An 11,886-nucleotide genomic window follows, 5' to 3' on the forward strand; every position below is an offset into this window, starting at 1 on the left:
ACACTAACTTCTATTGTGCACCCCTGAAATTAACCCCAAGGGGATTTTGTCTCTTCCTAATTATTAAAGTACACATGAATTATATAAATAACTTATAAATAACATACTGTATCAAGATGACATTTAAACAAATGTACGTATTATGCAGAGATGTCAGAGAGTAAATTTAACCTGAAGTAAAGAGAACACATTTGGATCCAAGAGGGTGGGCAATGTTTCTTGTTATGTGTACAAAGAAAAGCATTTCTGTGCAATGAAATTCTTTCTCTGCTGTCCACACACAGATGCTGATCAATATCTACAATCGAACTAGAACAGATAAAATACAAATAGTATAAATAAATAAATAAATAAATAAATAGAGACAAAATAATCGAACTTTTAAATAGATTTGTGAGCGAAAAGAGCTGGTTTGATATGTAAGATGACCTGATGTGCAAAAATTATTATTACTTTTAAAATGGATCAGCTGTTCAAGAGTCTGATAGCAGTGGGGAAGAAGGAGTTGTTGAGTCGAGATGTTCTAGATTTCACACTTCTAAACCTTCGTCCCGAGGGCAGAAGTGTGAATAGTCTGTGTTCGGGGTGTGTGGGGTCTTTGAACCTGCAGAGGATCTTGGCCGACATACCAAATTTCCTCAGCCTCCTCAGGAAATACAGCCGCTGCTGAGAAGTATAAACTTATTTCACTAAAACTATTATTTATTTACATAGTGCCAACTTACAGATGAAGTCCCTGCAAGATCATAGAGAAAACGCCTATGAGCAGCACTTGGTGATAGTGGAGAGTGAATAAGTCCATTTCAGCATGGGGAGAGCTCCAGCAGAACAAGAGTCAGGGACGTGTTCGAGTGAGGAAAAAGCTAAGAGAAAAAAAAAAACGACACACAGCAAATGTGACAAGCCACAATCAATATAGCTACAGAGATAAAGGCGAGAAAAGCACCAGAGGGAGTGGAGGGGTGAATAGCACCTTACAACCAGAAAAACAACCAGAGCGCTATTTTGTTGATCCAGTTGCCAGTTTGGGTTCAAACCATCCTTTGTCATTCAGCTCACCCTCAAACATATCTTAGTCATGTTGCTATAGACTCAGGCTGCTGGAGGACTTCCACTGATCTATTAGCATTAAATTCTTCTGCATTCACCACTTTTTGTCCTGCTGTGTTTACATGCCACTACTGCACGCCATTAACTTGTATCTAAACTTTGCCATAGTTTGTGTTTTCCTTTCTTTTCCATTGGTTGTTTGTGCTTTCTATTCCCTGGCCTTCTGCACCATTCGTAGCAGATCTTCCTGTTAAAAGGATGTAAACACCAGTAAAGACTCGAGTGTTGCCAGCACTAAAATTTGTAACATCACTTAGCATTGCAAGTCACGTGGTTTATTTACAATTCTTGTTCCACTGCCCTGTGTTCTCCACCTGTTCTCCCACTCTTCGAGGTCTCGCCATAACTGAAATAGAGAGACCACAATTACTGGTTTTCAGCTGCCCTGCCAGCCTTCTTGGTCCCTCGAGCCCACAAACCACACCTCCGTCACAAAGGGATTTCTTCTTTCTTACTATCGCCAAGTGTTTGACTCATAGGGAATCATCTGATCACTGTGATTCTCTCTATCTAATATGCTATGTGTGCTTTTTTAACCTTATAATATAAAAAAGAAACTTAAGATGACTCATGTCAATTAGTTGTATGGCTTCCGTCAAATTGATTCATATATTAAGTCTGCACATATTACTTGTGTTTGGTGACCCATTGTGGTCATATTAGAAAAGAAAATGTGGCCGTTCAAATGAACTGTAATTTTAATAATGTTTTTAGAAAATGAAGCAGAATATTTTACCCTCACATGGCAGCAGGAAAAATCCAATTTTGTTGATGCAGTTGGCAGTCATCACTTTGTCTTGCAAAGTTTGCACAAACAGATATATAAAATATACAGCATGTGTCATATCATTTAGTTAACATATGGTTGTGATCAAATACTCACATATATTTTATATTTTACATTTGAAAAAAATAATAACTTTATTTAACTAAAAACAAAGTTACTCTTCTTAAAAAGCCAGGAAAAGTTATATCTGTCAATTCTTTGCACTAGGCTTGTAATGCATGTGCCATAACTGAGAAATAAGATCAGCATAGTGCAAATTTATATCAACACCGCCACCTGCTGGACATTCATTAAAGTAACAAGATGAGAAGATGATTTTTCCTTTACGTACACTGCATTGACAAATATATTCACTCGTCTGCCTTCACACACATATGAACTTGGGTGACATCCTGTTCTTAATCCATAGGGATTAATATGATGTCACCCTTTCCACCTGTAACAGATTCAACTTTTCTGGAGAGATTTAGGAGGAATTTATGTGTTTATGGGAATTTTTCACCATTTTAAACTAAAAATACTCTAAAATACGATAGAACTCTCAGGTCAGCTGATAAGTTGCTTCTAGTTGTCCCTAAGCAGGCTAAAAAACAGAGGAGATCAGGCCTTTGCGATTGCTGCGCCCAAACTTTGGAACAGTCTGCCCCTTGACATTTTTAAAACCACATTTTTACTCTCTAGCTTTTAATTGTGACTGAGTTTTGTTTTGTTCTTTGTGTGTGCTTGATCTACTTTTTACTTGTTTACTATGTACTTTGGTCAACCTGTGTTGTTTTTAAATGTGCTTATAAATAAATTGATTGATTGATTCTTCAATAAGTGCATTTGTGAGGTCACACACTGATGTTACAGAAGGCCTGGCTTGCAGTCTCCACTCTAATTCCACTCAAAGGTGTTCTGTTGGGTTGAGGTCAGGACTCTTTGCAGGTCAGTCAGTTTCTTCCAAACCAACCATCATCCATGTCTTTATGGACCTTGTTTGGTCCACTGGTGCTCAATCATGTTGGAACAGGAAAGGGCTAACCCCAAACTGTTCCCACAAAGTTGGGATCATGAATTTGTCCAAAGTGTCTTGGTATGCTGGAGAATTAAGAGTTTATTACACTGGAACTAATGAACTAAGCCAACCTGTAAATAAACACAATTTGGTCAAATTATTTTACATTTACTCATATTTGAAAAACAAAACTCATAGGAGTCTTTAATCTCCTTAAACATCCAAAGTCAAAACAAAATACAAAACAAGTACATCCTAGGTTTTTTTTAAGAGCATAACAAAATTTAGTCCCCATTGTTTAAAACAAAAGAATATATAAGATTCAGAAAAGCAAAGTTGTAAATTTCCCAACATCAGGATACAGGATCTAAAAGGTTAAAACCTTTTAGTTGGTTATTGCCATTTACATATTCTTCACATCATATCAGCCTGCAGCATGCAAGAGCCTATAGCAATGAGTTTTTCTATTACAGCAGAGAAATATTTTAATAATACTAATATTATTGAAGTTTTTACAAAATGTTTGTAAAGCCTTTACTTTTTAGATAATTCTTATTAAGTCACTAGTTATATAAGTTTCTTAATCTTATTTTCAAGAAGTAAAAAGCCAAAGAGCTGAAAATAGACACGTACATGTAACTCAGTAAAGAGTATTTTTCCTTTTTATAATTTTTGATAAGTAAGTATGAAGTGGCTTGAAAGTAAAATACTCAAGTGTAATACCTTTGAACTGTTCTGGAGTCATTCTGCCTGGTGACGCTCCACCACATCCCAGGACGACATGCTTAACATTTTTGAAACTTGGCATCATTTGACCTGCGATTTTATTACATGCTTCTACATTCTAGAAGCATTGTTTCCTGTCTTGAAATTTTGCACATGGAAAAACAAACAAACAAATAAACAAGTGTGTTCCTGATGTGGGACTCCTGTGAAGTCCACACTGTCTGATGAGTATCGAAAACTGTCATTTTTGCATAAACAAGAAAACTTTTGCAAAAGACTTTAACTGTGCAACACATTTGCAAAGCGTCAACTAAATGCAGGACTAATTTTCAACCGAACGGCGCCCTGTGAACATAAACAGCGTGTTTAAGAACTTGTAAGGGTGAGGTGTGAAGTGTTGGTGTGAATTCTTGCTCTTGCATCTGTTTATTTAATATTCATTGTGTAATAACATCTGCTCAGCCCAGTTACCTCTGGACAGAAGTCCTGAGTGTCTCTCCGTTCAAAGGGCCCGAGTCTCTGATTCGAGGGCTATTACTACAATACGTTAACAGAAACTTATTTAAGATGATTACGGCACTAACTACCTCCATCTCAATGCCTAACCAACTGTGGGCTACCTGACGCACCCCACAAAACACCAATGTTTCTTTTATCCGGGATATATAAAAATATGCTTTCCTATTGTACTTCATAAACATGACAAGCAGGTTTATATTTCAAAATTCTTTGTACGTATCTGTCACGGTCTGACTGGCAGACCGTGGGGAGATGGGGAAATAGGACCCAAACGCCGGACTCTTCAGTGCAACAGTGTTTATTTACAAGGTGGTGAAGTAAACAACAATAAATCCCCAGTTTCCCAGACTCCCGTGTAGTGCTCTCTACCCCAGTGTCCCTGCACTCCCCGTGCTCACTGCTCCTTCTCGTCCCACACTCCTCCTGTGGGGAAAACAATAGAGGCAGCCGCTACACACTTATCCCAGCAGGCAAACACTCACACTTGACTGTGCTTGAAGACTGACGTGTAGTCAAACGCAATAATCCAGCGTCTGTGGACGCTCCATCGCTCATCTAAATAGCTCCCCCGACGAGCCCAAATGAGGAGCAGGTGTGCGGCAAGGACTTCGGGTGTGGCCAGCCCTCAAGTCAGGCCACGCCCCCAGGGCTGAAGGTGCCTGTAACTTGGCCACAGAAGAAAGGCAACACACACACATACCTGCCTACATACAGATGTGCACAGGGGCAGTGCAGATAACACACAAATAATAATAATAATAATAATAACAACAACAAGAACAACAGTCATAGTCCCCACTGCCCACGGACCCCGAGTCCCCAGAGCCGGGTCCGTGACAGTATCCTGGTAGGCATGTTGGAATTTCCTTGTGCCTGAATGTGTCTGTGTTTTTATCAAACATTAGTTACAGTAAGAAAAGGAATGATAACACTCATCTGTGTGTAAGCTATTAATATCCTTTCAAAATTACATTATAAGAAATTGTATCAAATTGCAACAGAGTTCTGGCAGCTGGGCTTGCCAGCAATAAACTCTGTTTTCATGGTTTGCAAGAGCAAAGCTTTTTACTGGGTTATGGTGCTGTGTTGTCAAGAAAATATAAGTTTTATAGTGTGGTGCTGTTAGCCATTGAATTTCAGTGAGTCTTTGCATTAAGCAAAGGGGAAAAACCATTTACAATACAGCACTGTTCAGAATTCAAAATAGTACAATTACAATTAAATTTACAACTTAACATTCCCTTTTGCTTCCAGGATGATAAATTGCTTGAATCCTTGATAGACTTTAAAGTTCTGATGCTGGTCTAAGCTCTGAATGGTTTAGGACCAAAATACATCAGTGACCTCCTGACCCAGTATGAATCTTCCAGATCCCTCAGGTCATCTGGATCCGGTCTTTTATCAGTTCCCAGAGTCAGAACCAGACACGGAGAAGCTGCATTCAGCTTTTATGCTCCATATATCTGGAACAAACTCCCAGAAAGCCTCAGATCAGCTGAAACACTCAGTTTATTTAAATCCAGGTTGAAGACTCACCTGTTCTCAGCTGCATTTGAATAAAGCACCAAATCTGCACTTAAGCTTAAATTTCAAAACTTACATTTTAACTACTGATTTTATCTACTGTTCTGATTTTATCTGTTTTGATTTTATATACTGTTTTGTTTTTTTGTTTGTTTGTTTGTTAATTTGTTTGTTTGTTTGTTTGAATCAATTTTAAATTATGCTTTTTATTTGTTTTTGTTTCTAATGTCTCTGTAAAGCACTTTGAATCACCTTGTTGTTGAATTGTGCTATACAAATAAACTTGCCTTGCCTTCTAGATATATATAAAAAATTAATGTCATAAAACATTTAGGTTAAATGTAATAAATATTTTAAAGAATATATAACCAAAAACTATTGACAGCAACTTAAAAAGAGGAGGTCAAACATGAAGATCAAATACACAAAACATAATCATCAACATCATCATAATTCGCTTTACACTTGACACTTCAGGTATTGCGTGATAATGTTCCAACCTCTCATTCTGGTGTCTGTTTGACCCTCTGGCTATTTATTTATTTGTCTTTAACAAGTCGCCTTCTTTCTTCTTCTAGTTCTTAGCAGAAGTTTCATTAATTATCGTCAACGCCTAATGGAGGGTGTGGGGTGTGTAAAAATGTGTGAACAAAACTGATTCAATATAAAACTTGTGAGAAATTTGTTGGAACCTAGTTTTAAATACCCTTTCAAGACTCCACCTCCTGGACACTAATATCTTAAGCTGTCCATTTTGAGGCATCAAACAGAACTTCCTGTTAATGCTGATGGTAAGACACCTAAAACCTTCATTCTGGCTTTGAATTTCCCAAGATTTTAACTTGTATTGCCTTTTATTATTTTTCCTTCTATTCTTTATTTCCTTCATATAGATGGCAAGGCTGTGGCACCTCCTGCTCCTCTGCTGGGCATGGAGCCCCCTGTGCCTTTCATCCAGTGTGAGCTTCATTGGTACACCAGAGGAGTGTAAAAAGGCTCACTTTGTCCCTGGTTACAACTTGGCTGGAGAAGGCTTTGACATTGTGACGATGGAAAGAAAAGGCGCCTATGTCATCGACACTGAAACGTGGAAACGTCAAGATGGCACTTGCAGAATGTACAGAAACAGCTACATGAATCAGGTAAAACAGAAGGTCCCTGCTGCAGTGCTGGACTGGAGAATGCTCCCCAAGTGCAGTTTATCAGTCTCCAGTACACTCCATGATTCTGCTGAAACGCTTGCTAATGATTCCACATCATCTGTGTCCAATGACTGGAAAGTTGGCCTTGATATTCCTGTTTCTGGTAGCGTTGGACTTGGGGTTGGTTTTGGAGGCTCCCACTCCAAAGAATCTACCTTCGCCATGCAAAAGTCAAAACAAGATCGCTACACTTTCTTTCGCCATTCTGTCAAGTGTAACTTCTACAGGTGAGTATTTGAACAGAATTAATTCAGTTCCTAAAAACTACAAATAATAAATAGTCCTATATATGCAAATCTTTCTATGTTATTCCAGTAGTTATGTTATTTGCAGACAGACAAACTCATCCACAGTATTTTATCATATGGGTAAAAATGTATCACCTATATTATATTATTGCTTACATTTTTTAATTTTTTTTTTATTTCTGTCCTTTACAGTTACAGACTAAAAGCAAATCCTCCACTGAGTCATGATTTTGAATCAGTTGTGAAGGCCCTTCCCTATTATTCATCCGCAACCAAGCATTTATACCGGAATTTGGTTGAGACATATGGCACACATTACATCACACAAGTGTATCTAGGAGGAGAAATGAAGGCCATCACTTCCATCAAGACCTGCCAGGCGGCCATGAATGGCCTGTCAGCGACAGATGTCAACGACTGTCTCACAGTGGAGGCCTCAGTTAGTTTCATGAGCTCTGCCAGCATTAAAACCATGAACAAACATTGCGAGGCAATGAAAAGGAAGTTAAACCATGGCCAAAGTTTCAGCAGTACATTTAGTGAGCGATTCACAGACATCATTGGTGGACACATTAACGGAGCTGATATCCTCTTTCAAGGGCAATCAACATCCGTTATGAGGGACTGGGTCAACTCTCTTAAATCCATACCTGATGTGGTCCGATACAATATAAAGCCCATGCACATGATTCTGCCAAGCAGCCATTATGCCATTGCGGGACTGAAGCTAGAGGTGGAAAAGTACATTAAGAAAAACGCATTGATGAAAAAATGTTCCGAAACCTGTAAGATTGGATCCAGATCCAGCAGAAGAGATCCCTGCGCTTGTGTCTGTAACGGTAATAAAAATATCAAGTCGAACTGCTGTCCTGCTGGGAAAGGTCGTGCAACATTGAAGGTGTTCAATCTTTATGCAAAGAATCTATATGGAGACCAGTGTACTCAGACAGATGGTTCAGTAGAGCTTAAATATGGTTACCAGATAGGGCGCACTGCTATTATACCAAACAATGATAATCCCAGGTGGTCGGAGGTATTTGAGTTTGGATCGATCACAATTAACATGAAAGACAAATTGGTGTTAAATATATACGACGAGGATAGATACTGGAACAGTGATCATCTTGGGCAGTGTCAGGTTAAACCACGCAAAGGCTGGGTTAATTACAGCTGCATGCTTAATCACGGTACATTATTCTTTTCCTGCAAAGTAGAGTGTGCACCGAGCCTAGGTGGTGACTACTGTGACGAGTATATCCCCTCACCCATGAGTCCCGCTTTGGCCAAAGTCTTTCATACCAGAAACGGTATCCTTATTGGAGAAGCTGGTGAGCAGCATGGCAAATCAGTCAGAACTTGAAGTAGGACAAAGGGAGACTATGTGATGCATACATTACTTTTATATTGTTGCTTCTCATTTCTGCTTAACTGCTTATCATGTGGAACCATTCCTGCCTCATATAGTAATCGCAAATATATTAATACTGCATTCATGTATTTTTCCAAAATAAAACGTGCCAGTAAAGCAGTCACAAAAACAACATCGGTGTCTGTGCGTTTGCTTCATTTGTGGTGATGTTCACTGACTTGAAAACATTGTTAAAAGATAAATAATAGAAAGAAGATTCAGGACTGTTGAGCAGCTAGAATTTTGTATGAGAAGTTCAAAAGACTGAGCTGGTCTCCTGAGCTCCCAGACATTTAAAGGCCGATGTTAAAAAAGGGGGGTAAACGTGACCCTGTCTCAACTCTTTTTGTGATATGTTGCTACCATCAAATTCAAAATACTGTTAAATAATGTTTTCTGTTTTATTATGAACAAAATATGGGTTCATGAGATTTCAGATGATAACACTTTACTTTTATTTAGATTTTACACAGCATCACTTTTTTTAAAAAAAAATATTTTTGCTCAATTTATTAATGACAAACATATTTGTGACACTTTCAAAACCCAGTATTCTTGCACTCTGTAAAACAACATCATTGCGTGCATTTGCATGTATCTCTTGCATTGTTTGTCCATTCAGATTGTTATCTATCTGAATTATTGTGTCAGTAGATGTCAGACTAAAAGCTATCCATGAGCCAGTTTTAAGGCATTAAAGGTCTGTGGGTAGTGATTTGACATGTGCCACTTTTCACTCTTAAATGAAAGAAAACTGAGGCAGTTCTCTCCGTGAGTATCTGTTAACGTGAAGTTTAAAGCTTCACGTGGGAAACTTATATTAGGATGATATGTGTGTATTTGTTGAGCTTCTTTGAACCCTTAAGGAAGAAAAAGCTCATTTTGTGCAGAACATCTTGAAAATACGTACGTATGCTTCAATAATGTGGGAGTGCCAGCAGCAAGCTGTAACTCTTTCATTGTGAAAGTGTATAAGCATTAAAGCATACATGTGAATTTGTTTGCCTTCTTGTATGCATATAGGGCATGCATGAACACATCTGCAATCTCCAAAGAATTCATTTCGGTAGATCAATGCGTGGATGGTTGCATGCATACATGTTTTCACAGAGCAGATGCAACTATGTTCCCCATGTGTATTGCGTATTTACAGAAGCACAAAGAGTCCTCTGAGGATCCACCAATCACTTTGCCTCTGTGTGATGGCACACCTCCTGTCTGCGTTATAAATAGAGAATAGATGCATCAATTCCCTCGGGTCAAACAGCTCAAGTTCAAAAACTTCATCTGGCTGTTTTGACAGAAGGAAAAAGGCACACTCCACAAAGACAGACGGTAGCTGGTAAACAGTGTAACCCTGCTATTACAGAGTCACGTTATAATGTGTTAACTGCATAATGAAGGGTAAAATGCATGTTTATAGTTCTGACGGTTATGCAGCCAGCAGGATCCTGACCAATCATTGATTTCACATTGAAATATTAATAACATTATTTATTCCTGCACAGAGAAACATGGAAGGTTTATCAATTATACAGAAAATCTAAAAAAAAAAAAAAAAAAAGCGATGGAAAAGTTTGAAGTCTGTTATGTGTGTTTCCATCATTTCTACATGAAACTAGCGCCGCTTTGTGGTACATATGTGAACTGCAACTACTTACAGCACTGAAGCAGAAACTGTGTGCAGTAACCCTGCAGCACAGGATGGACAGCAGCAGGAGAAGCCGAACATCTTTATGCAAACCAAACATCCACATTTATGCAAATAAAGGAAACCTTTGTTCTAAATGCACATGTGCAAAATTCCAGATATTTCCCTGTACAAACCCCACCTGTCATGATCTGAACATACACACTGTTTTTGCAACTATTATGTCCACATATGTATTTAAATACAGAGACATTCCTCCAATCCACAAATTTTTCTAATAAAATAAGATGAAGGAAAATGAATAAATGGATGGATGAATGAAGAAATGCATATATTATATAACTAATTTGTAAAAAACAAACAAACAAAAAAAATAAACACATCAGAAGTAGTGAAATATCGCTGGTCAAGTTACTGGTAATTTAATAAAATCTTTGGGGCTTTTTGGCTTCTTCAGCCAGAGCAAAGACACACATGCTTGAGCGACTGGTGATTTTAAATTTGTTATAGGTGTGAAAACCCACCTCATGACACCTGAAGCATACCTGTAAGTCCAAACTGGAGAAACAAAAGAAAATGGATGGGCAGATAGATGGTTTTATTGTTTGTTTTTTTTGATGGAAGGAATCTGTTTGGACTCATTTCTGTTTTTTATTGTGAAATTTTTTTACAAAAAGGTCAAAGTAAAGGTGGAGTGGAAATTGTTTGACTCTCAGACGTTTGAGGATGTCAAAAGCTTACTCGATCTCACCAGCTTTTAAAAATATATATATATACACAGGATTAGGATTCTGTAAGCTTATGTACAAACATGTTACATTGATAGGAAGTTTTTCCTCTAACATTGTGCAACACATTTAAAGAACACAGTATCACATTACTTTCTCAGAAACAGAACTACGCCCTGTGATCGCAAACAGGCTGTTTGTGTACGTGTAAGGGCGAGGCGAGCCATAGTGGTGTTAACTCAGCCCGTTGTCAACTTTTCACTCTCACATTTTTAGGTTCTTGTGTTTAGTAGTTTCTATACGACCAACTCCTTTAAAAATGCGGAATCCAGTAGTGAGAAGTTCCAGACATACAATTAATTTTATTCTGTACGCCCACAATCAATACGCTTCACATTTTTTATTTATTAAATACTTCTCTGGGCTTCACATTTATTCATTTTGGGTTGGGATACAGGACATATGAAAGTAAAGTCAAAGCAAACCTTAAAACAAAAGATGTCTTGAAAGATGCATTTTGCTTCTGTTTTGCTTTCGTATTTATTTTCTAAATGAATCCATTTATTTGGGACTCAGTCTGACAAGTAAACATTTTCTTTTTCTTTTTGTTCAGAAAATTCTTCATGTGAAACAAAAAACAAAAAAAAAACTGTTTTAACCTTCCTCTCGTGTTAGGGTCGGCACCGACCCATTTTAAATTTCAAATGCATAAAACAAATCACAAACATTTGTTTATTATATCAAGGCTTTTTGACTTTGTCAGGAACCTCTATTTCTACAGAATAAAACAAAAAAAAATATTTTCACTAAATTATAAAATGCCCTAGTTGAAATTATGACCTTTGTGTTGTTAGGGTCGGTTTCGACCCAGGTATAATATTATGAGTATAAAGCAATAATTAAAGCCAAAACTGAAATCATAAGTGCACTGTCAGCTAAAACATTGACAGCAAGCTCCTCTCCTAATCATATGAGCTTTAGGGGAT

At 37.8% G+C, this 11,886-nt stretch overlaps 1 protein-coding gene across 1 annotated transcript; it reads left to right on the forward strand.

The window, feature by feature from the left end:
* Positions 1–6,369: 6,369 nt before the first annotated feature.
* Positions 6,370–8,473, forward strand: LOC102782536 (perforin-1-like). The gene is made up of 3 exons (XM_006790570.2): positions 6,370–6,454; positions 6,557–7,092; positions 7,306–8,473. The coding sequence occupies exons 1-3, from the start codon at positions 6,446–6,448 to the stop codon at positions 8,471–8,473; spliced, it is 1,713 nt and encodes a 570-aa protein (XP_006790633.2). The 5' UTR covers positions 6,370–6,445.
* Positions 8,474–11,886: the final 3,413 nt, after the last annotated feature.

Source organism: Neolamprologus brichardi, chromosome 6 (genome assembly GCF_056152115.1).
Source record: "Neolamprologus brichardi isolate AB-2024 chromosome 6, ASM5615211v1, whole genome shotgun sequence".
Classification (NCBI taxonomy): Eukaryota; Metazoa; Chordata; class Actinopteri; order Cichliformes; family Cichlidae; genus Neolamprologus; species Neolamprologus brichardi.